The 25,544-nt window shown below is 42.4% G+C and overlaps 1 protein-coding gene and 1 long non-coding RNA gene across 5 annotated transcripts in view; one reads left to right on the forward strand and one right to left on the reverse strand.

The window, feature by feature from the left end:
• The window catches only part of LOC121103489, a 27,130-nt gene extending 4,406 nt beyond the window's left edge, over positions 1 to 22,724 (reverse strand). Inside the window, exons 1-2 of the long non-coding RNA XR_005835757.1 lie at positions 22,115 to 22,724; positions 20,201 to 20,406 (exon numbers count right to left, since the gene is read on the reverse strand). This is a non-coding gene — a long non-coding RNA (uncharacterized LOC121103489). The remainder of the gene's footprint in view (positions 1 to 20,200; positions 20,407 to 22,114) is intronic.
• Positions 22,725 to 22,953: 229 nt separating this feature from the next.
• AP1S2 (adaptor related protein complex 1 subunit sigma 2) overlaps positions 22,954 to 25,544 on the forward strand; it is a 28,844-nt gene continuing 26,253 nt past the window's right edge. Inside the window, exons 1-2 of one of the 4 annotated variants that reach the window (XM_040634059.1) lie at positions 22,954 to 23,163; positions 25,362 to 25,540. In XM_040634059.1, coding sequence (XP_040489993.1) covers positions 25,362 to 25,540 — 179 coding nt within the window. In that variant the 5' untranslated portion in view covers positions 22,954 to 23,163. The remainder of the gene's footprint in view (positions 23,164 to 25,361; positions 25,541 to 25,544) is intronic. The other 3 variants (XM_040634053.1, XM_040634074.1, XM_040634066.1) reach the window with 3 other exon arrangements.

Consider the following 25,544-nt stretch of genomic DNA (forward strand, 5'->3'; position numbering starts at 1 on the left):
TTTTTTTTTTTTTTTTTTTAAGATTTTATTTATTTGACAGAGAGAGAGAGACAGCCCTTCAAGAGAGGGAACACAAGCAGGGGGAGTGGGAGAGGAAGAAGCAGGCCTCCCAGCAGAGAAGCCTGATGTGGGGCTCGATCCCAGAATGCTGGGATCACACCCTGAGCCGAAGGCAGACACTTAGCAACTGCACCACCCAGGCGCCCCTGAAGCAGATTTTTATCTAAAAGAGTTGATTATTTGTTGTCAGCATTCCAAAAACATATGTTTTGGGGGATTATTGCCCTCATCTGTGCTTATTTCTATAACTTATCAAATACCAACATTCTAATCTGCAAGTAACTTTAAGGAAAAAAAAAGTGTTTGAAATGGATAGTACTGAGATTAATAGAGATGGCAATTTTGGTGTTTCCTACCACTGTCTGAGAATCAGGTTTGCTGGGGCGCCTGGGTGGCTCAGTTGGTTAAGCGTCTGCCTTCGGCTCAGGTCATGATCTCAGAGTCCTGGGATCAAGCCCTGCGTGAGGCTCCCTGCTCAGTGAGGAGTCTGCTTCTCTGCCTCTGCCTCTGCCCCAGCTCCTACTCTCCTTCTCTCTTTCTCATGAGATCTCTCTCTCAAATAAAGAAATAAAATCTTAAAAAATAGTATTTCAATTTTAAAACAGTGTTAAAAAAAAAAAAAAAAGAATCAGCTTTGTTGTTTTAGAATCATCCAGTTGCCCCATACTGACCTGAATTTTTCTGTTACTCATGAAGATGTCATCTTATCCAGACATAGCCCTTAAATTTTACCCTGGATTTTGGAACGATTCCTGTTGTTCTCTTTGCTAGGGGTAGACACATATTTTTGATATATGAATTTATGCTTCTGAAAAGTTTTAAGTAATCAGTTCACTTAAGTTCACATACTACCACGAAACACAGAATACTTGTTCATGTTTTCAAACACCAAATATTACTTGAAAATCATGCCTGCTGTAGCATTCAGATGAGTTTTCTGTCAACACTTGGAAACTACAATATTCTTGGATGTTTTATTTATCAGCTCCCTTTCTCCTACTGCTGTTCACATGTTGGAGAAACGGTGCAAGCCAAAAGACTTAAGTCAGAGTCACAGGAATGTTATAAACAGCGGTGACTGGAACTGGACGAGGGACATAGATATTCCTAGGTCACTTTATGCATTTTGTTCTGGGTCTGGCTAAGAGTTAGGTCCTTTGATATCAGCTAAAACTGTCAAAATTAGTCAGTTGTGAAAATGCAAACCTTAGGAGGCATTCTTCATCTGAAAATCTGTGTTAATGCTAACTGTCCATGCCCCCAGGAGAAAATCTGGTGAATAAGACTGCAAGAGCAGATTCGAATTTTCTAATGCATGTTTCCCAGTTGGAAACAAATCACTTTTATTACCTGTTTCTTATTTTTTTCATTTGCAATTTGTGGACTCATAAATATTACACGTAGTTTAAAACTGAATGGAATTCTATGATTTACTTTTTCATAAATTTTTTAGAAAGTAATTGGCTTGTTCTTTGGTGCTCTCCTGATATTGAAGATGAAAAATGTTATATAAGCATTTTGACGGATTTTGAGGTTTTAAAAAATTTATGGTGGGTAAGTTGACTCTAGAATAATACCGTTTCTGATTTGGTGTCTCAATTGTACTTTTTCTACTCCCACCCCTACCCTCATGTACACACGCCACTCATTCATTGCATTAGGTATGGCACCTGGAGGGGAACATTCTTAGTGAAAGCTGCTCCTAAAGAGTGGAGGAGAGATATCAGTACCTCAAGCAAAATGTTTGGTAACCGGTGGGTTTTGAGTTTGCCAACTCAGAAGGAGACACATTGTTGAAATTTTAACATTGATCTGTTGTGGGATGTAGGAAATATATTTAGGTGCTTTTAACGCTTTCCTTGGTGGGCTACTTGGGCAGCCTCTGGGTTCTTGTTAAGAGCACTAGTAACTATTTTCATGCTTATTTTTCTTAAGCAGGTATTTATGCTTTCCAGCTTTTGTTACTCTTTGAAGGAAAAACTGGGTCCTTAAAATTAATCTTGGATCTATCTATCTATCTATCTATCTATCTATCTATCCTATCTATCTATCTATCTATATTGATGTGTTAACTAGCCTAGAAGATCTCTGAGTTTTTTCCACAGGTGACCCATCTGACCCCCTCTGAACTTATGATGTTGGAGTATTTAGACACCTTTGGGGGGAAAAAAAGAAAAAAAGGAAAAGAAGGGAAAAAATCACAAATTAACATCTGATTAGGTTTTACTCATCTTTCTGGCTTGCTGCAATCTTCCAAAATCCTGATTCTGAATTTGCTATCCAATCCACTTGGGTATTGTCTGAAAAATCTGATCAATGTACCATCTCAAGAGAGATTGATGGTCTACTGGAAGGGCCTGTGCCTCCCCCAGGGAGCCCTGCGACAGGCTGGCTGTCTCACAGGAAGGGCTTCAAGGTGTTCAGCTGACAACGGTGGTTGCTTTGTGCAAATTCCAAGATTAGGATGATCCTCACCTCGGCAGGGCCATTCCACTGACCATGAACCCAGGTCTTCCTAATTCCTGGTGATGCACTCCCGATCGGGTGCCTCCTGCCCCTCTCAAGTTCTCCATGAGTACAGAGGAACACAGTCCTTCTCCTGGAGCCAACCCTGGTGATTCCAACTGTACTCTGCCCCCAAACACTTCTCTACAGGACAGAGAAGCGTTGGGAGGAGGCCACATACAATGCATGCGTGACATTGTCTGTCATATATTTCATTGGTCCTCCTCCAAGTTTCCTCAAGAAACCTGCTTTACCACTGCATTACGTAGTATGTATAGAATTTGATGCTGCCTTGGGATTTAAGGGCTGGTACTCAAGTAGGGCAACTACCACCTGACCTAATGCTATAATCTTTTGGAAACACAAAAGGGCTCACCCAGGGGCGAGATACATGTTCCCTGGGGTTGTTGGCAAGTCACCAGGCTGAGCTGGAATGACCAGTGATAAGGTGATCACAAGGCTTATGCCCAAAGGCTGCAGAAGCCCTAGAGCAGCATATCTTCAATGAAAGGAAATGTAGGATGATAAAGCTGCCCCTGACTTCATCCCCTGGTTCCTTCTCAGCCCTGAAGATCCTTCCAAGCCCTAAAGATGACAAGGAAGATGTCGAAGGCAGAATAAAGGGTCCCAGAAGATATCCATGGCCTAATCCTCAGAACCCGGGAATATGCAAAGGGGAATTAAGGTTGCTAATCAGCTGACTTTAAAATAAGGAGGTTATCCTGAATTATTGGTTGAGCCTGATATAATCAAAAGGGTTCTTAAAAGTGGAAGGAGGTCGAAGAGTCAGAGTCAGGTTGCGCTGGAAAGCCACCTAACTAGGGGAGGAGTGTGTGCAGAGGCTAATACCTCCTGCTGTTTGGTCATCACCCAGGCCAAGTCAAGCAGGCCCTGCAAGGCCTGGGGAAGCAGCCAGGCAGCTCCTGATCACCTCCTGGGATACTATCTTGGGTATGAGTGCACTGAGAGCTCCACAGAGCTACATGATTGGCTCTGTTTTACTTTTCGGACTCTTCTACTAGCACAGCATCTTCTCTAACCTCTGACTTACTGTGGAAACCCTACTTATGGCCCAGTTAATTTCTGCCCCTGAGAGGAAGCTTGTATTTAATGAGCCCCGGGAGGAAGGTCTGCAAGGTCTGAAGCCTGAACGAAAGAATAACCATGTATGCGCATGAGAGACACGTAACTCCTACAAAGGAAATGTTCCTAGATAACGTCAAAGGGAAAAAGAGTTCTCTGATGATGGAGCTCTTAGGGGAAAGTGAGCAGTGTTTACTGACAGTCAGTAGATTGGTCTGGGAAACACTGAAAGAAATCATGGTGCAGAAGATCGTGTTACTACCACAAGACAAACTACAGAACCATAAAAAGGAGAAAATATGGGTCATGTAATTTATGAATTTATGTTTAAATCTTGCCAACCAGGAGGGCTGATGGCAATAGCCTGGAACACGTTCAGGAGGCAGGTGGTGCAGATACAGAGGTCCCTAATTGCCCTCTTCATATAGAAAAATGCCTTACTTTTTATAATTTTGAAAATTTAGTGACAGAAACATGACTGGAGACAAAAGAAAAATCCATTACTGTGAGAAGCATCACTATGTGGACGAGGGCCAAGTGACAGGTAATCAGGTCAGTGGCTTAGGCCTGTGATCTAGGAGCATGAAGATGCAGAAGAGAAGGAGAAAAGTCTTGGCACACAGACTGATGCCAGCTCGGACAAAAAGGCATTTTTATGATAACATAATAATGGCATAGAGGAAACATATTCTATACATCTGAAAGAAAACAGACTTCACATCATCAACGTTATTTCATTAATCGAAATCATCACCATTATTTTTATTTCATCACCATCATTTTTATTTCATCCAATTATCCTTGATTAACCTTCACTATTCATATAACTTATTGGTAATCCAGCCTTTGCATTATTTTCTACACCAAATAACTTATATATGTCAAACACCAACACATCCACAATCATAACTGTATAGGATTGACAGTATCTATACTATTATTGTACCTGGGCATCCCTTTCTAGAAGTCATACCTCTACTGTTTTTCATTCCTTCATTTTATATTTATCACCCCAAACTGGTGGACATACAACATTACTCAATGGATATTTGTTCAGCTGAATTAAATGAAATGCTATGCTAATATAAAATAAATCATCAAAACAAATAATTTTTTAAAATGTACAAAGGACTTAAACAGACCTTTCTCCAAAGATGGAAAAATGGCCAATTAGTATATGAAAGATCTTCATCATTATTCATTAGGGAGATGGAAATCAAAACCACGATGAGATACCATTTCACACCTACTAGGATGGCTATTTAAAACGAAAACCAAAAACCAGAAAACAACAAGTGTTAGTGAGCATGCGGAGAAATTAGAATCCTCGGATATTGCTGATGGGATTTTAAAATGGCACAGCTGCTGTAGAAAACAGCTTGGCAGTTCCTCAAAAGGTTAAACATAAAGTTACCACATAGGCCAGCAATTCTACCCTAGGTATAGACCCAAAACAATTACAAATAGGTGCTCAAACAAAAGCTTGTTCACAGAGTTCATAGCGGGACTATTCACAGTAGCCAAAAAGAGGGAACAGCCCAAATTTCCATCAACTGATGAACGGACAAATGTGGTCTATCCATATAATGGAATATTATTTAGCTACAAGAAGAAATGATGTACTGACACAGGCTACAACATGAATGAACTTTGAAAACATGCTAAGTGGAAAAAAAAACGGACAAAAAAGGCCACATATTGTATGATTCCATTTATATGAAATATCCAGAATAAGCAAATCCATAGATACAGAAAGCTGATTAGTGACTGCCAGGGACCGGGGGAGGGGAGAACGGGGAGTGATTGCTTAATGGGTATGGGGTTTCCTTTTGAGCTGATGAAAAATTCTACAACTAGATAGTGGTGATGGTTGCACAACACTGAGCATGTACTTAATACCACTGAACTGCATACTTTAAAATGATCAAAATGGTAAATTTCATGTTATGCGTATTTTACCACAATTTTAAAGAGAAATTTAAAAAAGAACACAGCCGCCTAATAAGGCATGTCTGTCCATCTTGACCACAAGGATACCGAGACCTTGCCAAATACCTTGCAGAACTCTCTGTACACTATTTGCACCACATGACTTTGACCAACCAGCCTAACATCATTAGTAAAGGTACAAGTAAAAGGAAATCTAATGACTAATGTGATGTACTTAGTGACCCCACCATCCTAGCTCCTACAGCTCACCAATTTCCTGTGTGGATGCTTGTAAATCATTCTTTGAATATTGTAATCAATTACCTGGGAGTAACATCAAGTATACTAGACTGTTATTTTTGGTATTGTCTCACTTTTCAGAATTAGGAACCCCCTTCTTCCCCACACCCTTCCATTCCTCTAGCTTCTCTCCTACTTTCCAACTCTAGGAATCCAGGGTCTCATTTTTAAGTTTTTGTTGATGGTTTATCATATTTACCTGGGCTCAAATCCCAGTACTTATGGCCAATCGACACTGCCTTTTTGTTTGTATTTCTTCTTCTCCTTCTCCTCCTTCTTTTAGATCTCACCTCTCACCACTCTCCACTCACTACTCCAGCCATGCCAGCTTCCTGCCAATTCCTTACATCAAATATGCCATGCTTCCTCTGACCAAGCTCTAAGATTTGGCATTCTCTGGTCTCCCTGTCTGGAAAGCTTATCCCCCAGATTCTATTGGTTCATTCCCTCACTTTCTTCAGATCTGTGCTCAAATATCACTTTCCCAGGCAGGTCTTCCCCAACCACTCTATCAGAAATAGCAACCCCCTCTTCCCGTCTCTGGCATTTCTCTCCTGCTGTTTATCACCTCCTGACTTCTTTGTTTATCTGTTTATTGTGCTGTCACTCCCTTCCCCTCACCTCTTGGCACTTCTCACTACCTGACAGAGTTATGTGTTTATTTTTGGATAGACTAGCTCCCCTGGGATATCCTGGGGGCTCTGTATTATTTATGTAATAAATCCAGGGTGGCCTTCAACTCTCCCCTGACCCATTTGGTCAATCAACTGAGTGTTATTGAGTTATCTTTATATGCCAGGCTCCGTGTCAAGTCTCTGAGACCCGGAAAATGGAAAAACGTGGTCCCTGCTGGTAAGGAGCCTCTGGACTAGTGGGAGTGCCCAGACAACAACAGGTCATAGGAGGGACCATGATCTAGGGAACATCAAGGTCTCACTGAAGAAGTGAAAAGGGCTGAGGTTTTCTGAATGCTAAGGAAGGGTTCCACAGGTGTTGAGTTACTGAGGTGGAAGAGAGCATAGGTCGTTCAAAGAACTTTAATATTCTGAGGCTGGAGCCCCAGATGCAAAGCACTTATCATCGTCTGATCCTCTGTTTATCATTTATCTGTTCCCCGCTCTCTTTCCCCCAATTTCTTGGGCTTATCACCTCCCAAGCAAACCCCACGAGCTTGGCCGTGAAAGGCCAGCACGCAGAGTTTGACACCTGCAGGTGACGGAGCATGCGGTCAAGAAGACAGAAAGGAGGAAACAAGGCAGGGAGCCCAGCAGCTATGCTGTTTGTACAAAGCCCTCATTATTCCTGCTTGCAGATGGCTGCAGTACTTAAGAAAGCTGCCAAGTCAGATTAAAATCAATCAAGAATGTAGAATATAGGTCCTAGGTTCAACAGACAGAACCACTGGTAAGGGAGTCATTGCTATACAAAAGCCTCCCTGTTTCAGTATAGGTTGGAGCAGGGCAGTGATCAGGGAAAGGCTGGTTAACCAACCCAGCATATAATTGAGTCTGTTCTTTTCTCTATTCTGCTAATGATTCATTAAGCAGAGTGTACCACTCACTGTGATCCAGACTCATGACTTCAAATCAAACAGAGGAGGCCAATTTCTGCAAAGTACAGGAAGGAAACAATCAGTGCCCTGGGCTTGGTTAGGGCAAGACGCCTGCATTTGCTATTCTTTGGGCAAGACATTCCGGGAAAACTATAGCTTCAGACCTAGACACAGAGCCGGCAGTAGAAAAAGTCTAGGCTAATGAAAAACACATGCCTTGGACTTGGTTACCAATTACTGTTTCAATAAACCTGTACAAAATTACGGCATTAGGACATTTTAGCAGTAGCTAAATGATTAGAGAAAGAAATGGACAACTGGCACTAAATATTTTAAATAGAAATATTATAGGTTAAGGGGCGCCTGGGTGGCTTAGTTGGTTATGTCTGCCTTCAGCTCAGGTCATGATCCCGGAGTCCTAGGGTCGACCCCCGCCTCAGGCTCCCTGCTCAGCGGGGAGCCTGCTTCTCCATCTCCCTTTGCCTGCCGCTCCCCCTGCTTGTGCTCTGTGTCAAATAAAGAAATAAAATCTTAAAAAAAGAGAAAGAAATATAGTATTAAGAAACTAATTTGACCTGGGGCGCCTGGGTGGCACAGCGGTTAAGCGTCTGCCTTCGGCTCAGGGCGTGATCCCGGCGTTATGGGATCGAGCCCCACATCGGGCTCCTCCACTATGAGCCTGCTTCTTCCTCTCCCACTCCCCCTGCTTGTGTTCCCTCTCTCGCTGGCTGTCTCTCTCTCTGTCAAATAAATAAATAAAATCTTAAAAAAAAAAAAAAGAAAAAAAGAAACTAATTTGACCTGATACTTTAAGGAGAGCTGAGAATTGTTGGAAGAATTAATAATATTCACATGCCACTTTATACCTACTATATACAAAGCATTATGATAGGTCCTTGGCATCTTTTATTTCATTGCATCTTCAAAATAACTTTCTGAAACATATTTTTTGAAGATTTGTTTTAAGTAATCTCTATGCCCAAGGTGGGGCTCGAATGTATAACCCTGGGATCAGGAGTCACACGCTCTACTAACTGAGCCAGCCAGGCGCTCCTCGGAACATATATTATTAACCTCATTTAACAGATGAGAAAAGTGAGGTTGTGAAAGACGAAGCAAGCTGACTAAGGTATAGAGAAAAGCCAAGATCTAAAGCCTGACTCTGCCTGACTTAAAGAGCATGCTGTTTTGTATTCGGTGCCCTGAAAAGCTTTCAGGCTTTTGTGGCAAACACCGAGTACCTTCCAAAACAAAGCCCTGTTGGAGAAAGCATAAGATGAGAATTAGAAAAGTATTTTTGCTGAATGAGAATTTGCAATGATGGAAATTGCAGTAAGGAAATACAGTTTCTTCGGTAGTTGTGAAAATGCAGGATTCTTCGCCCAAATTAAGAGATACCCACAAGCAAAAAGAAAGCAATTGAAAGGAAAGATTTCTAGGGGAAAGAAATCACCTCAATTCAAGGTTAAATCATGAATATAAATGAGGTATAAAATAAGAAAGCATCTTTATGAGCAACACAGAGAAGCTTCAAGAAAAGAGCCCCTTGGTTGAGTGCTTGTGCATTTGGCATTATGAGGGAGAACCAAAGGAAATTCTAGACACTGGCCTTCTGTTTCATTTGTGCCTGACTATTCTAGACTTCTGGTATATAACTCATGAAACATTTCATTTCTGTTTAGGGTAGCGAGAACACCAAAACACACACACACACACACACACACACAAATCCCAAAACAATGGCAGACCTGAAGTGGTCTCTTCAGGAACCCCAAATTGAAAGGAGCCCTAGGGAGCTTCCTCTTAGAACTAAACATAATTCTGCCTTATATTCCATCTCTTTCAATGCTGTAAGAGAGCCATCCTTTTGCCCCCTAAATACTTTATTCCCTGAGCTAACCATCCTTACTCATTTCAGCTTTTGCCCCTATTTCATGATTTATGGCACTAGATGGTATGACTCCTATGAAGGAGTTGAAGTTGGTCTACGTCCCTCATGAAATATGTTTCCCAGAATTGAACATAATAAATCAAAGGATGGTAAGACTGATTATCAAAAGCATAGAACAGTCAGATACTATATTTCTATTTAAACAGCCCAAGATTCCTTTGGGTATTTTTTTTTCCTTTTATTTTGTAGCCTCATCATGCTCTTGGCTCTTACCGGCTTCAGGCCACTGAAATCCCCAATTTTTTTTTTCCACATGCTGCTATTTCACAAGTTCTCCCTATATCCTTAACTTTGGTTCCAAGGATAAAAAACTCAAACTTGTCGTATTCAAATTTCATTTTAATAGAGATGGCCACTTATGCATTTATTTATGAATTTATCCTGCCTTATTCCAAAAGATACTGGCTGATACATCATCCCTGGGCCAATGCCAGTTTGCAACCTGCTTTGTCATCTGATTTATTCACACTCCCTCCCAGCTTCTTACTCTCCATGTATTGATGACCAGGTCCACTCAGTCCATATTCAGGTTACTTAAAAAGGACCATGCTAGGAAAACATCCCTGCTCAATAGAAACCTGCAACAGAATCTGCCAGATTTGACAAAGACAGATCCATTAACCAGGATTCTGAGGGTAGAGTGGTCATGCTGCTAAATTATCTTATCGTCCATCCACTTTCTCCATCTCTTCCACAAGGATGCCATGAAAGTCTTTGAAAAATGCCTTGCAGAAATACAGAAACTCTATGTCCACAGAATTCCTTTGATCTACTGGTCTAATAAACATATCACAAAAGAAACCAAAGCCTGACTGTCAGGCTGTCTTTTCTTAGTAAATTCATGCTGGTTTCTTTAAGGATCTTCTCTTCCCTCTCTGCGAATTCACACATCACCCGTATAATATTCTTAATGCAGAATTAATACCGACATCCCTGTTCACATGTCATCACCTACCTTCTCCCCTTTTTGAAAACCAAGACATTTGCCCATCTCCTGTCTTCAGGAAGTGCTTCTATTTCCCACAGACTGCAGATGACATTTTTAGGACCTCTTCTGAAAATTGTTTTCATCTTTTCAGTTACGTTTTGTCTAAACCTGAAGACTTGCATTCTTTTAGTTTGCATCCTTGGAGTGGGAGTGATGAGGGGAAGGAGTGAGAAGTTTCCCTGGAGAATGGGGGTACTGTTTTTAGGAGTGAGGGGTCCTGGGCAAACAAGAGATTCTACTGCGGCAGTGAACCTTCAAATTCAAATACCCTTCAGCAAGTCTCAGTACTCTTGCGTTCATCTTTCTTGCATTAGTGTTAGAGGTCTGTGCTGTACGTGTGGTTTGAGCCTTTGATTGCTATCTCCTTCCTCCCGGGTTTTTAATGTGTCTCTTACAATCTGAGCTCCTCCAAAAGCCTTAGCTCCTCTCAACAGCACACTTAGTCTCTTGGATTACTTCCACCACTCTTATTAATAAGGGGCTCTCGTGCCCTCACACAGACAACAGTCCCTTACGCTTACATGTAATTGACATTTCCTGGAGGTAGATGTATTCATTCGGTTTTATTGCTGTTAGTAGGCCCTGATCCCATTTGCACAGTTTCCATTACTAACGTGGTTGAAAATTAGCCAAAGACCAAAAGACATGAAGCCATCAGGGCTTCCAAGGTCAATAGGCTAGGAAGGATAAAGTATTCCATTATCAGGATGAAAACTGAATGCTCACATTAACCTTCCTAATGGTTTGCTTACCTTGTTTTTATACTTTCTAAGTGAACAGGAACAAAGCCACTTGCTGCTGCTCTCATTAACACTAATGATCAATAAGTAGAAAAAAATTTTTTGCTGATTCTTATATTTTGTTCAACATTAGGTATGCTTAATTTAGAGCTTATTAGGGCATTGCCAATTTTGCTCATTATCTCCTCTACAAGATGAATGTGTTTCTTAAGCAAGTAGTTAACATGAAGCAACAATGACTAACTCAATCTTTGTAATTAAGCAAGGTTTTCAGTTATATTTACTGCTGGGGGTGGGGAGGGAAGAAGCAAGTATTAGCATTTAATATTGACTTATTTTAGATACTCCCAAGAGAAAGAGGTACTTATAACAAACTCAACGCTGTTAATGACCAGAACTGACTTGGTGTCCAAAGGAAGTGTTTGCCTTACATCCTGCCCTAAGCTCTTTTGAGGTTCTTTCCACCCATTAAAATCATGCTTTGAAATGAAATGCCAGTACAGGCTACAACATGAATGAACCCTGGAAACATTATGCTAAGTGAAGAAAGCCAGACACAAAAGGCCATACATTGTACGCTTCCATTTAAATGAAACGGCCAGAAGAGGCAAATCCATAGAAAGAACATCAGTGGCTGCCAGAGGCTGGGGGAGGGGGGGTGGGCGTGGGGAGGTGGTGCTGGAGAAATTAGGGGGTAATGGCTAAGAGGTATGGGACTTCTTTTTGGAGTGATGAAAATGTTCTGAAATTGATTGTGGTGATGATTGCACAGCTCTGTCAATAAACTAAAAGCCGCTGAATTGTATTCTATAAATGGGTGAACTGGGTGGCATGCAGATTACACCTCCATAAAGCTGGATTTTCAAAATGACACCCTACTTCTCCAATTGCCATTATATACCACTCCCTGTCTTTCTTCGGAGTCTTTGCAACTGGATCACTCTCACCTTTTCCATCAGGTCCTGCTACCATCCCGAATGACTTTAACGTCCACACAGGTGACCCACTACTCAACACCTGAGCGAGTCCGCATCTTGGTCTTCCCTGCTCCAGACAGCCTCACCTCCTTTCTGCTCAGCTACCCACTCTGCCCTTATGTGTTGCATACTCCACCAGCCTCCCCACCTCCTCCTACTCTGAAATAATGCATTCATGTGTTTCTCCCAGAACACAACTTCCAATATTTTCGGCTGTCTCACTCGGTTGCTCTAATTATAAAGTGGCCTTGATAGCTGTAGGGTCTTCCTCTTCCTCAACCCCATTACTTTCTCTCTTTCTGCTCTATCAGCATTCCCGAGCCCTGTCCTTCCCCCCCTCCCTCCCTCTCGGCCTGAAACTCCCCACTTCATTGTCAAGGCTTTCCTTGTCTGGCTTAAATACCTCACCACTTCAGTCTCTTGTCCTTCTATCTCAATCACCTGGCAAATCTCAACCCTCCAGCAATGCAACTAATTACAGAATGGCCCAGTCACAGATCTTGTCTCCACTGCACATTCAGTGCCCTCAGTTATCCTTTCCTATTGCTCCAGAAGCTTCTCTCCAGTTCTCAAAGGTCTCTAGTGGAAACCTGCTTCCCACTTCTCAACCCATCTCCACCTCCCTCTTTACACCCAGCAGATAATCTTACCTCCCACTCTATGTCAGAGAGGAAGGAGATCCTTCCCTACCACCAAACTATGTGCTTATCTACATTCTTTCTTCCTCCTCTACCATTCACTGCTCGTATCTTCATCCTCTCCCTCTCTACTGATTTCTACCCACCAGCGGGTCTCCCTCCTAAAGCAACAACAGCACCTGGAACTTGATGCCCCACCCTGTCCCAGCTACCTCTTTTTTCTCCTCCTCTTTAAACATAAACCTCCAAAAAAAGCTGTCTCCACTTCTCCCTTTCTACTTTTTCCTCCATATGCTGCAATAACTATTTCTACACATCACTTCACTCAAATGGCTTTTTTGTGTATACATCACTTCACTCAAATGACTTTTTTTTTAAAGAGAGGGAGGTGGGGAGGGCAGAGGGTGAGGGAGAGAGAGAATCTTAAGTGGGCTCCAAGCCCAGGGGAGCCCGACATGGGGCTTGATCTCACAACCCTGAGATCATGACTAGAGCCGAAATCCAGAGTCAGACACTTAACTCACTGAGCCACCCAGGCGCCCGTCAAATGGCCTTTTGGAATCCAGTGAGCTCTTTCTGTTCCTACTTGAATTCTCAGCAATATTTGGCATATTTGACAACTTTCTCCTTTTTATCAGGATCTCTTCTTTTAGCTTCACGACTCTACACACTTCTGGATCTCCTCCCATGCTTTTGATCACTCCTTCTCAGTCTTCTTTTGAGGCTTTCCCTTGCCTGCCCCCTAAAAGTTAGTATTCTTGAGTTGTGTAATTGTATAAGTGATTAATGCATAACAAATTAACAAAAACTTAGCAGTTTAAAACAATATCCACCTATCATCTCTCAACTTCTATGGGTCAGGAGTCCAGGCACAAGTTTGCTGGGTCCTCTACTTAGGTCTCACAAGGCTAAAGTCAAGGTGTTGGCCAGGGATGTATTCTCATCTGGAGCTTGGGGTCCGCTTCCAAGCTCATTCAGGCTGTTGGCAGAATTCAGGACCACATATCTGATTTTGTAGGTTAAAAAATGAGTGCCTTCTACCAGCCTTTTTTCCTGGATTCCCTCTCTCAGAAAATCATCCCCCATTGTCATCCTTGACTTTATGCCCACTCTCTCTACCCCCACATCAAAGCAACCTATACCAGACAGTCCTACCTCCTAAGCCCTCTCCAATCTATCTCCACTTCTCTTTATTCCTTGGCCAGGCTACCTTCACCTCTTATGTGAATTATCCAACAGCTTCCCAACGGGTCTCTTAGCCACCAGTCTTAACCACTGCCGTGGACATTGTGGACCTGCTTGCTCAATATCCATTCCAACCTCCCAGCAGTGCTCGTTCCAGAGAGTGAAAAAAAGACATTCTTTAGCTAGGTTTCTGGTTGCGACGTAGATTGTATCAAGTGTACTCACATTAACATTTGGAAGAAGGCAGTGATGTATCATGGGGAGGGGGCCTTGCCTCTGCTATTTCAGCTGCCAAGCTTGGTTATGGAAGCATTTGGCTTTTGGTGGCAGTTGTAGAGGCAGTCCAGGGTCTGGTCCCTAGTCACATAACTGAAAAAAAGGCGGTACCCAAGCATCCATTTTGCTGGCAACAGCTTCCTGATTTCTTGAACACAGCAGAGGGGGTATGGTCCTGAAGCCAGCAGTTACAGAGATAGCCTAACATTCCAGCTCACTGATCATGGCACACACAACAGTTCCCTGGCAGTCAAGTTCTGCAGTGTTATTCTGGAAGGTTTTTCTGGAAACTCAGCCTAGATTTTGCTTGTCCAATCATTTTTAGACTGCTTCTGTCAGTATTGGTTAGAATGGTTCATTCTATCTGCAACTAAACTCTGACTACAATATATCCTGCAATTAAGCACCTTCATCCAGAGAGATCCTTCTGAAACTCTAAAATTCAAATCCTATAATGGCACTGCCCTTGCTCAAAATCTTTCAATATCCCCCAATATCCTTGTAGAAAGACCAAATCTTGTTCATCTTGTTTGAAAAGCCCTGCATGATCCGGTTCTCCTATGCTCTGCAGACTCACCCTTACCAAGGTACTCTCCAGCCACGCTGACCTTCCGTTCAGGTCCCTAAGATACTCATGCACACATCTCTTCCTCTTTGCCCATGCTAGCCTCCCTTTGTGGAACACTCTTCCCCTGTCTTCTCTTGGTTCATTCCTCACTTTTTAAAAAATCTTGGCCAAAAGCTATGTCCTCCAAACAATCTTCCCTGACTCCACCACATGTCACTAGTACCAAAACTCTGGGTTAGGCCCTCGCTTATATGCTCCCACAGCACCCTGGCCTCTCCCCTTTGAAATATTTACTCCACTATATTGGGATTGCCAATTGTAAACTGTACTCTCCCGACCTTTACACCCTATGGACCTGGTGGGAGGTTCCATCTAACTTGTCCTCTATTTTACCCCCTGTACTGAGTGCCTGGCCTAGACTTAGGCATATAAATTTAATGAAGAAATTGGAGCATTTTAAGCAGAGGGTCTAATCTCTATCAGATATATGTTTTAGAAAAAATACTCAGGTGGCCATGTGCATGCAGAAGAAACTGTAATGACATCATAGAACAATGGCATGTAATGGTGGAAGGGGCTGAGATAGAAGGTCCGGTTTCTTGGTCTGACCTAGTGCAGTATTACTGGGGATGGAAAGAAGGATACTTTGCGTGCTATGGCAGGAAGACGGGGCACAGAAAACTGGCAACATTCAAGAAGTAATAAGATGGGCTTCTTAAACCTTGTTTTGGCATTCCAATTCAATTTTTTCTTTGTTTTTAATTTGAAGTATAGTCATCCAATTCAATTTAATTAACAATTTTTGAGCATCTACTTTATGCAAGACATGGCATTAGGTTATGTGAGACAAAGATTCCTAAGATACTGTCCCAATCTTGGAGATTCCAATGGCTTCAGCTGGCTACTGGAGACACAAAAACTTTAAAAGAAAGCAGAGCAATCACGGAGGAGGCACTGAAGAGTTTACATTTTGAGGGGCTGTGTGTGTGTAGTTTTTCAGTTTATTTGTTTGTCTGCTTTTGCGTAAAGATAAGGGCCAGTAGTTTACAGGCAATAGTGTGCTATAGTGGAGAAAACATCGCCTGGAGACAGAACATGGGGGTCTTACTTCTTCATCTGCCACTAACCAGGCAGTATGATCTTGAACAATTTGTTTAACTTCTCTGGGCCTTAATTTCCTTATCTGTAAAATGAAGTTTTTGAATGAAATGACCTTAAAATGCTATTATTTCATATATTTGTTATATTTTAAATACATACAGTATTTCTAAAAAATTTTTGACTCATTCAATTAAAATGTTCATGTATTCTAAAAAGTGTTTTTGGATAAATGTTTCAACTATTTTCTATAGTATTAGAAGACAAAGATACAATCCAGTCACAAACTATAAACTTTGGTTTCTTGATTCTAAGAGACTGATGATAATATTATCCACTTTGGACAATTAGGGACAGTTTACTGGAATGTGCACCCCTTACCCCCAATTCCTTGGCTCTTTCAGCCCTATGATTTTTTTTTTTTTAAATTTTCCCTTATCTATCGCCTGGTACAAACACTAGGCTTTGCTAGAGAATAAAAAACAAACAAAACCCTCAAATCAGTCTTTTTGCCCCTTTGATAAATGAGTTTTAAATTCTGGGCTTAAACTACATGAGAATTTTCTTTAGATTTCAATCGAAAGGAGACACATGAAGGAGCACAAAAAGGTTTAGAATCGGGGCGCCTGGGTGGCACAGCGGTTGGGCGCCTGCCTTCGGCTCAGGGCGTGATCCCGGAGATCCGGGATCGAGCCCCACATCAGGCTCTTCCGCTATGAGCCTGCTTCTTCCTCTCCCACTCCCCCTGCTTGTGTTCTCTCTCTCGCTGGCTGTCTCTATCTCTGTTGAATAAAGAAAAAGAACTATCTACCTGCTCTCCCCACCACTATGGTTCTTTCTCTTTGGAACTAAGTGTATAACAGCTTACAAGAATGGCCAGTAATGCTAGCAACTGTACCAGATGAACTCAGAAAAACCACTCGCTTGATACAGGGTGATTTCTGATTCATTTAAAGTACAATTGGTGGCAAGTATGATGGTTGTGGTGGTGGTCTCTGCGTGTCTGCTCCATGCAGTCATTTAGGAACCCAGGCTGACAGAGACTCAACCATCTTAAAAGACTAATTTCCAAAGTCACCTGGGTATCAATATCCAGGGGACAAAAGTAGGGTTAAGGAGGGAGGGAGGGAGAAGAGGCTTTTGTGTGGAAGGTTTTTCTGGGCCCTATCTGATAACACCACATTTCATCAGCCCAATCTCAGCCCCATAGGATACCTAACTGCAGGGATGGCTAAAGAACGGGGTATAGCCAGCTGTGTGCCAAGGAAGAGAAGGGGCAGATTTTGATCACTGCATAGTGGGTTTCTGCCATATCCAGACATACTGATTCTGTCTAGCTCTTCCCTCTCAACTCTCTCCTTCCTACCTCACGTCTGTAATTGTTGACAAAATATTTCAGAGGTGATTCCTACTTGGCATGAGTAGTTGGAAAATATTTTTAGAGCAGTGATATTCATCAAGTAAGCATCTGATTTTTATGGTGCAGCCTTCGAGTTTCCCTAAGTGCTCTACTTTCTAACTTAGACTAACAGAGTACATTAGTTTGTACAGGACATACAGTGATCATATGCAACTCTGGTTTACACATATAGATTTAGCTTCAGATTTATATAACTGGGAATATTATTCTCCTAATGTTATCATACTTAGTTAGGTCAGCAATAAAAAATATTCAGATCTCAAGTTTCCTTAAGATCATCAGTCTGGGAAATTATATCACAATTGCTGACTTGAGAACTTGCCAGTTAGGTATCACAGTGTTTTTTGGGGGGGTCTGGGGTTTTGTGGGGGGTTTTCGGCATAGAGCAGTGGTTCTTGAAGTGTGGTCCCTGAACCAGTGGCATTAGCAGCACCTGAAAACTTGTTAGAAATGCAATTCTCAGGCCTCACCTCAGACCCAGTGAATCAGAAACTTGGGGATGGGGCCCAAAAATCAATGCGTTTTCAGAAGTCCTATAGAGAATAACCTAGAACCACTAGTCTAGTTGAATTAGATTACTGCTGAAACATTTCATTCCAAGGACCAGGTCAAAAGAATATTATTTGAAATCATTTTCTTGAAAACACATCAACTTTCTTATGTTGCTGTGAATTCAGAATGCTGTGGAAAACCCACAGAATGAAAAGATCACTGAGAGCCCTGGGAGGTAATTAGGGCAAATAGTTTCTAAAGGTGTCAGTCATGGAAATCTAAGGTTCTGTGAAGCATCTTTAGGGGCTTCCCACAAGAAAATGTGTTCTTATGTTTGATTGGTGACTGCTCTGACCACCCAGAATTGGTCTCCAAACGACATGAAATTCTGTGTCAGGAGAAATGGTTTTAGAGCTTCAGGACAGAGCCAACATGTTACTCATTTCTGTATCCCCATTATCTTCCAGAGTGGCCAGCACAGTAAACCATAAGAAACATAATAAACCAGCATAATAAACATTTATGTTAAATGAATGAATGGATGGAATAGTCACCTCATGGATTCAGGTTCTAAATAATTTCCACTAATATTCTGGGGTTACTTAGAAAAAAAATCCTTTTCAACAGTTTATTCTAGTTACTATTAAAGAATACTGACTGCGTTATGTAGGTGGCCAGTCTTTTCAGCAGTTAAGAATTTTAGCTATCTGGGGCGCCTGGGTGGCTCAGTCGTTAAGTGTCTGCCTTCAGCCCAGGGCATGATCCCAGGGTCCTGGGATGGAGCCCTGCATCGGGCTCCTCCTCTGGGAGCCTGCTTCTTCCTCTCCCACTCCCCCTGCTTGTGTTCCCTCTCTTGCTGGCTGTCTTTCTCTCTGTCGAATAAATAAATAAAATCTTTAAAAAAAAAAAAAACTTTAGCTATCAGATATTAAGAATGCCTCCAACCCCTCTAAAAAAGAGGAAAAAAAAAAAAAACCCTTAAGATAGTGTGTGTTCCATTGCTTAAAATACCTATAAAAGAGCTCGGTTACTGCATGCTAACCTTTTCAGTGACTAACTTGGAGCCTCTCGGCCTCAGCGCTGTTGACATTTGAGGCTGGATCATTCTCTGTAGGGGACTGTCCTGTGCACTGCAGCAGCAGCAGCCCCACCTGCCCCATACCTGGGCGCCAATATGACAACCACAATGTCTCCAGACACTGCCAAGTGTCCTCTGGGGGAGGGGGCGGGACATACAATTGCTTAGGTTAAGAGTTACTACTCTGCCCTAATATTAAAAGAAGAGTCATTTTCCTGCATTTTATTCAAAGCTCTGGAAACAGGCTTCAGGGAAAAGCGGATGTCCCACATTTGTCTTTAGCTTATTGTTGAGGACTCTGGCAGTGACAGCTCTATCTATTTGAAATGACTGATTCACAAATCCTCATTATTTTAGGCCAGTTTTCTCCTTGGAACAAGTTTATCTTTGGAGATGCAAATTCACAAACTCTAAGCACTTTTTTCACACTTACTGTGATCTTCTACATTGATTCAGTGCTGAATTCCATTACAAGGGCATTTTTATTTAATAATTTCTAAGTAACATAATGACAGGCTAAAGGAGCTAACAAAATGCTGTACGAGTCCATAATATAGTGTTGACACTAACAGAAGAGTTTTTATCTACTTCATTACAATACTTTAAAAAATGATCTAAGTAAAACCTGCACTAAAATAAAATGTAATAATAACCTTTAATACATCCTACCTCAAGATTCTGTCCCTGGAAAGAAAGTCATCACTGCTTCTGGAATTTACTTCCTGGTATCTAAACAATACACTAATAATTCTATTTTTTGGTTTATGTTTGATGTTATCTATTTTCTTACTGCTAGTACATGAGGATTTAGCATTATTTCAACATCGCCTCACTTCTGCTCCTCCACATTCTCAATATAAATATATTACAATTTTTACCTAAATCATCAGTGTTTCACAATGAGCCAACAGTGCACTCAGACATCCTTGGTTACATCCTCATGCTAATGTCCCCTCTCTTATTGCCCACGTAGGTATATACTTTAAACATTCCTCCTTTTTTCTTTTTCGTTTAATGGCATTTTGCAAGGGAGAGTAGATAAGAGCATATGACCATCACACATTTAAGAGGAAACTAAAACTAAAGGTATTTTTGAAAACTTTTAAAAGATTACATTAAAAGTCTCAAAATTTTATCACTAGCTGCAAAATCCCTATTTCACCCTCACCTCTTACATTTAGCATAAATGAAAGCTAGGCACCTTTTTTTTTTTTTTAAACAAACAAGTGATGTTAACTAGACTTATTGTGGTGATCATTTCACAAATACATATAAACATCAAATTATGTTGTACACCTTAAGCTAATATAATGTTATTTATCAATTATGTCTCAATAAAAAATAAATAAAGGCAGTTTACCAGAAATACTTCATTTGTTCCCGTTCTGTATACTTGGAACACGGTTATTTTTCCTACTTAAGGATAGATCTGTTCTTCTTTCTTCTGACCTTGCTGAGTTTCCATTATCTGCCTGGGCCATTGAAACCTGGGAAACATCAGGCAGCCTTGCACCATGAAAGTACATGTTCTTGTTCCACGAGAAATGATTTTGTAATAAATGTCTCCTGTACCAAAAAAAAAAAAGTATAAAGTCTGATTTTTAAGTTTTCCTAAGAAATTATTTTTGTATCATCATTAACAACCAAGAAGTCAGGACCACTCAGATAACAAAAGCAAAGGATGAAAAAAGATACCCTATTAACATGACAAATGAAGAAGATACTAGGTGAGAAGAAATATGTATATAAGAAAGCCCACAATTTGGAAAATGTGGGAATCAAAGTCAAGCAGTTAATTACTAACAAAGACAGTAACAGTGCTTCTTTTGTCTTTCACAGTGAATGCACAATTAGCACTTAATACTAAGACTGGGGGAAAAACCATCTATAATCTACTGAAAAAGACCATCTGCTTCTATAAATTCTGTTCTTATACACTTGCCAAAAAAAGGGAACATATTAACAAAATAATGGGCCCTGCATTGTTAATTGCTAGGTTGTTTGCAGTTGTGCTGCTATTAGAATTTAATAAGCCATTCCTTCTTCTAAATTAATAAGCAGCCAAGATTATGTAATAGCTGCTTTCAGCTGCTAATTATTTTTCCCATAATTCCTTTCCCTCTCTACCCTCCACCCCCACCTTTTCTTGGCTAGGAGCACCGGAGACTGCCAATATGTCATCAGCAAGTCTCCTGTCTTCATTTTCAGAACCACAGACCAACATTAGGAGCATAACCAATGACTTTTAAACTTGGAGGTGGTTAGCTTAGGAACGTTGAGGATATATGTGCTTCGTACAAAAAAAGGGAAAAACAGCACTTGGATTCAGAGGGCAAGTTTTCATTGCATAGTGTTCGATCTACCTTTGAACTGGTTAATGGCATTTGTTTTGTGTAGTACGGGGAAAATGGGACATTAACATGTGACTTTGGGACACAACTGGTTAGGAAACAGAAATTCGGGCAGGGGGCCTCAAGACCACAGAAAGCCAGCTCTGTGCTTTGTGTCAACTGCTTGGTCTTCCAGTATACATTATCCTACATATTTGTGGGACACTTTCCTAGCAGTATAGTAGTGCTTAAAAGGGGAGGTATTATACATTTTTATACACCAAATAAGGGCATTAAAAATGCTCTCAAATCCCTGTTATATACTATCATAGTTTTATAGACCTTTTATCACAAAAAAAGAACAATCACTAATAAAGGATTCCTTTAAATTGATTAAATTTAGCTTCGTGAAAAACGTAGCATTTCTTTTTCACTTTGGGCCATTTAAAAATTCTGGCGCCTATGTTTGGGAACCTCCGCAAAAAGGGCATAGCTCGATAAAAGCAATTTTCCAGCTTCCTTTGTAAGAACCTAGGTGACTGGGGTAATGAATATTATTCAACATGAGAAACCCGTGGCTGTTCAAGCAAGGTCACTTAATCCCGTGGGGCTCCCCTTTCCTCATCTGTAAAAGATGAGTCGGACTAGATGATTCATCCATTCTTTTCATTCAAAAACATATGTACATCCATTATGTGCCAGGCACAATGCTCAGCACTATGGTTCTTAACGAACGTATCATTTTATAGTCCTCATCAGTCGACTCCCGCTTATTAGATGTGTTACATACCAAGAAGTGAACTAGGTTGAGACAAAAAATGAATAAAATTCAAGACGTGCTAAATAGAGGCAAATGGACACGTGGGGATGCAAAAATGAATAAAAATCAAAATGTGCTAAACAGAGGTAATGAACATGTGGGTGAAAGAGGGATTCGTTCTTACAGGGTTTGAGGGTGAAGCTTCATAGAAGATAAAACATTGAGAGGAAGGGCATGCCAAGCAGAGCAAGTCTTCGGCAAGGCTAACTGGAACCCAGGCGGCTTTGGGGTCGGGGGGCGGGGGACACGACTCCATGTGAAGGAAGTGGAATCTCAAAGACGAGATGCTGTCTGGGCTTCTCAGCAGAGAACGGACAGTAATTCATCAGGTCCGCAGCACTGAGAATAGGCGAGGCAAGCCCAGGGAAGAGACACTTGCACAGCTTGGGACAAAAGGTATCTAGGGCTGTAGCAGTGCGATAGGAAGGACGGGCTGGATTCCAGGCAGTCTGGGGGCAGAATAATTGCAAAAGGCGCTCTGAACGCCTACACTAGCTCCACGACAGAGCTGACTTGTTTTCCCCAGAGGTGCAGCGCTCCCTCTCTCCCCTCACCATCATCAAGGGCAGTCACGCCTCCCCGCCCCACCCTCTATGGGCACGGAGAGTTATCGGAGCTCGAACTTGGCTCTTCGCGATCCTGACCTTCCCTGCCCTGCACAGCGGGGTCGACAAAGGGCACCGCAGAACCCTGTCCTCCCACCACCGGAGAGCCGGGGAAGCCGCCTGTCCAAGCTCCAAAGGCACACGCAGGAGCGCGCAGGCGCGCCGGCCTTGTCAGAAGCCGCTTCCGGGTCACGTGGCCTGACTTCCGGCCCGGACCACCCCTCTCGGTAGAGACGCGGCCAATCGGCTTTCTTGGACTGTGCGGTCACCTGCGCTGCCTCCGGTGCCGTTGGCGAAGGCCAAGCTGCTTCCCGCGCGTCGCCCAGCCCGCCCCTCCGCTCGCCGCAACCCCGGCTCCTCCCTCGTCCGGCCCACAGGGCGGGGTCTGTCGGCTCGCCCTCCCCTCGCCGCCTAAGCCTTCCCTCCGCTAACTGGGTCCCTTCCCCACAGCAACACGGCTTCTCTTCCTCAGGCCGGCGACAGGGGCTTCCCCTCAGCCTCCGCCGCCACCGCCACTGCAGCCGCCGCCGCCGGCCGAGCCCAGCCGCGCCCGCGGCCCGCGGCCGCCGTAAGTCCCGGGGGGCGAACGGGGGCGTCGGGGACAGGGAGACGGGATGGAGGGTTGGGCGCGCCCTCCGCCGCCCCGCGCGCGCCCCGACGACCCCACCCCGCGCCTGGCCGCCCCGGCCCGCCAGTGGGTCGCCGCGCCCGGCAACTCACTTCTCTCCCCGTCCGCGCCCCCCTCCACTCCGCACCGCGCGCCCCGGGGATGCGGCGGACCCCGCGGCACCTGTGGTTCGGGAATCACTTCAAGTTTTGCGGGGCATTTTCGGGAGGGGCCCGCGGCCGGGGGCGGTGGCGGCGGAGGACCCTTGGCGCCCCCTGCGCGGCGGCGAATGCCATTGTCTGCCCCGCTCCTAGCCTGTCACCTCGCCCGGGCTCGGTCAGTGATGGAGTGCGGCCCCATGGGGCGGTGGGGAGGTGTCGGAGACGGCCGGACCGAGGAACGCTGGCCCTGAGCCCGCTCCGCGGCTGAGCCTATTGTTTTTAATAACCAATCTCGAGGAATTGAGGTGCCCTGTGATTTGCGGCAAAATCAAAGCATTAGTTTTTAACCGGAGGGGAGGAATACTTGTGCTTCGAAACCGGGTATCGTCCCATGTTAGCGCTTAATTGATTTTAAAGAGTTAATTATTTATTCGTCCTATAAAGTGGTAGGGAGGGGATACAGACAGCCTAGAGCTCATACTCTTTTAGAAAGCAAACCGCCACCCCTCCACGTCGTCAGGGTCCTGGAATAGGGGTCTGTTATTCTCAAAGTTCTGATAACGGGTTTGCAATAAACGTCCAGTTGATGTTTTACTTGCTGTCCCCCTTCGAATGCCGCTATCTTAACAGGACTTGTATGGGAGGCACTTTGACATCAAGAATATCGTTCGTTAATTTTGTGCCAGTGAAGGTTTTAAGTGAGGTGTAATAAGCCACTTTTAACTTTAATAAAGTTAAATTGCCACATCATAAATTTCTAAATATCTTGTTGATGCCCGTTTGGATTAATACAAAAACCGACAATAATTTCTTAGCGAGATTTAGAGCCCATTTTATTCTAAACTGGCTGTGTAAATTCCCCCACCCCATATTCAGATTTAAAATGGTGTGGTGCGTTTTAAGAATCGGGCTGGAATCTGACTTGTAGTAACACTGTTAAAGGAACCTAACAGCAGTTACAAGAAAGAAAAAAAAAAAAACCTGTCTGAATTCTACCTTTAAATTACTTTTGTAGAAACAATGCTTACTTGTTTGCAGTTGGGAAGCCCAGCTGTATTACAAGACGTTTTCCTTTAAAATTAAACATGTAAACTAATCAACGGATTTGAGGTTCCAAATACATGTATACAAAATAGTGTAAGTAAGATACACTAGAATTCAGCATCCACTTCATCTGTAGATGCTTTTTTTAAAAAAATTGTTTTAAATTTGGTATTTCACGTAATGTCTCTGCATGTGTGTGACTCTAAATTTTGGCTTTTTAAAGGTTTATATTCTCTTTCATATTGTTACATTAACCCACTTCTTTATTGTGTGTATATTTGGAATTTTTAGAAAATGAAGATGAGAAGAGATATTTAAAAGTCAGACTTGTATTAAGAAAAATGTGCATTTATGGGGTTTTTTTGTTGAATATTTTAGATCTTTTGTTTTGCTTAGAATATGTAAGCGTAAACTGAAGGGGGGGCATTCTGAGTGATAGCAGTCTGAATACAAGTAATTCAGCCGGGATCTGGAACAGCCTCAGGACGAAAAATAATTGTAGATCTGTTTCTTTCAAATGTATCTAAACCAGTTGATGTCAACAGTTCTCTTGTGAAGCATACAGAGAGTGTGAAATGTATAGCACAGGTAGACGGTAGTCTTAAATTCCAAGAGTTACCTTTCTTTTTCCTCAAAATTTTCTCTCCAGCTTTTTACCAGTTTTTTCTTTTTCTTTTTTTCTTTTTTTTTTTTTTTTTTTTTTTTTTTTTTTTTTTGCCACACACTACTCTCCAAACTTACGGGGGGTGGGGTGGGGTGGGGAGATTTGCATCTGGTGGGAAGATCTTTCTACAAGAATTTTCCTGCTGTTTTACCTGGCATAGAAATACTGATGGCTGCTAATCATTTGTCAGTTAAAGGCCCTGCACCCAAAGCTTCTTTATGAACCATGTCATCTTAATCTTTACTGAATCAAAGTGTTGCATGTAATCTTGGTTCTATTTGTCTTAACAGATGCAGTTTATGTTGCTTTTTAGTCGTCAGGGAAAGCTTCGACTGCAGAAATGGTATGTCCCACTATCAGACAAAGAGAAGAAAAAGATTACAAGAGAACTTGTTCAAACCGTTTTAGCACGGAAACCTAAAATGTGCAGCTTTCTTGAGTGGCGAGATCTGAAGATTGTTTACAAAAGGTAT

The sequence above is a fragment of the Ursus maritimus genome (genome assembly GCF_017311325.1).
Source record: "Ursus maritimus isolate PB19 chromosome X unlocalized genomic scaffold, ASM1731132v1 scaffold_X1, whole genome shotgun sequence".
Taxonomy (NCBI): Eukaryota; Metazoa; Chordata; class Mammalia; order Carnivora; family Ursidae; genus Ursus; species Ursus maritimus.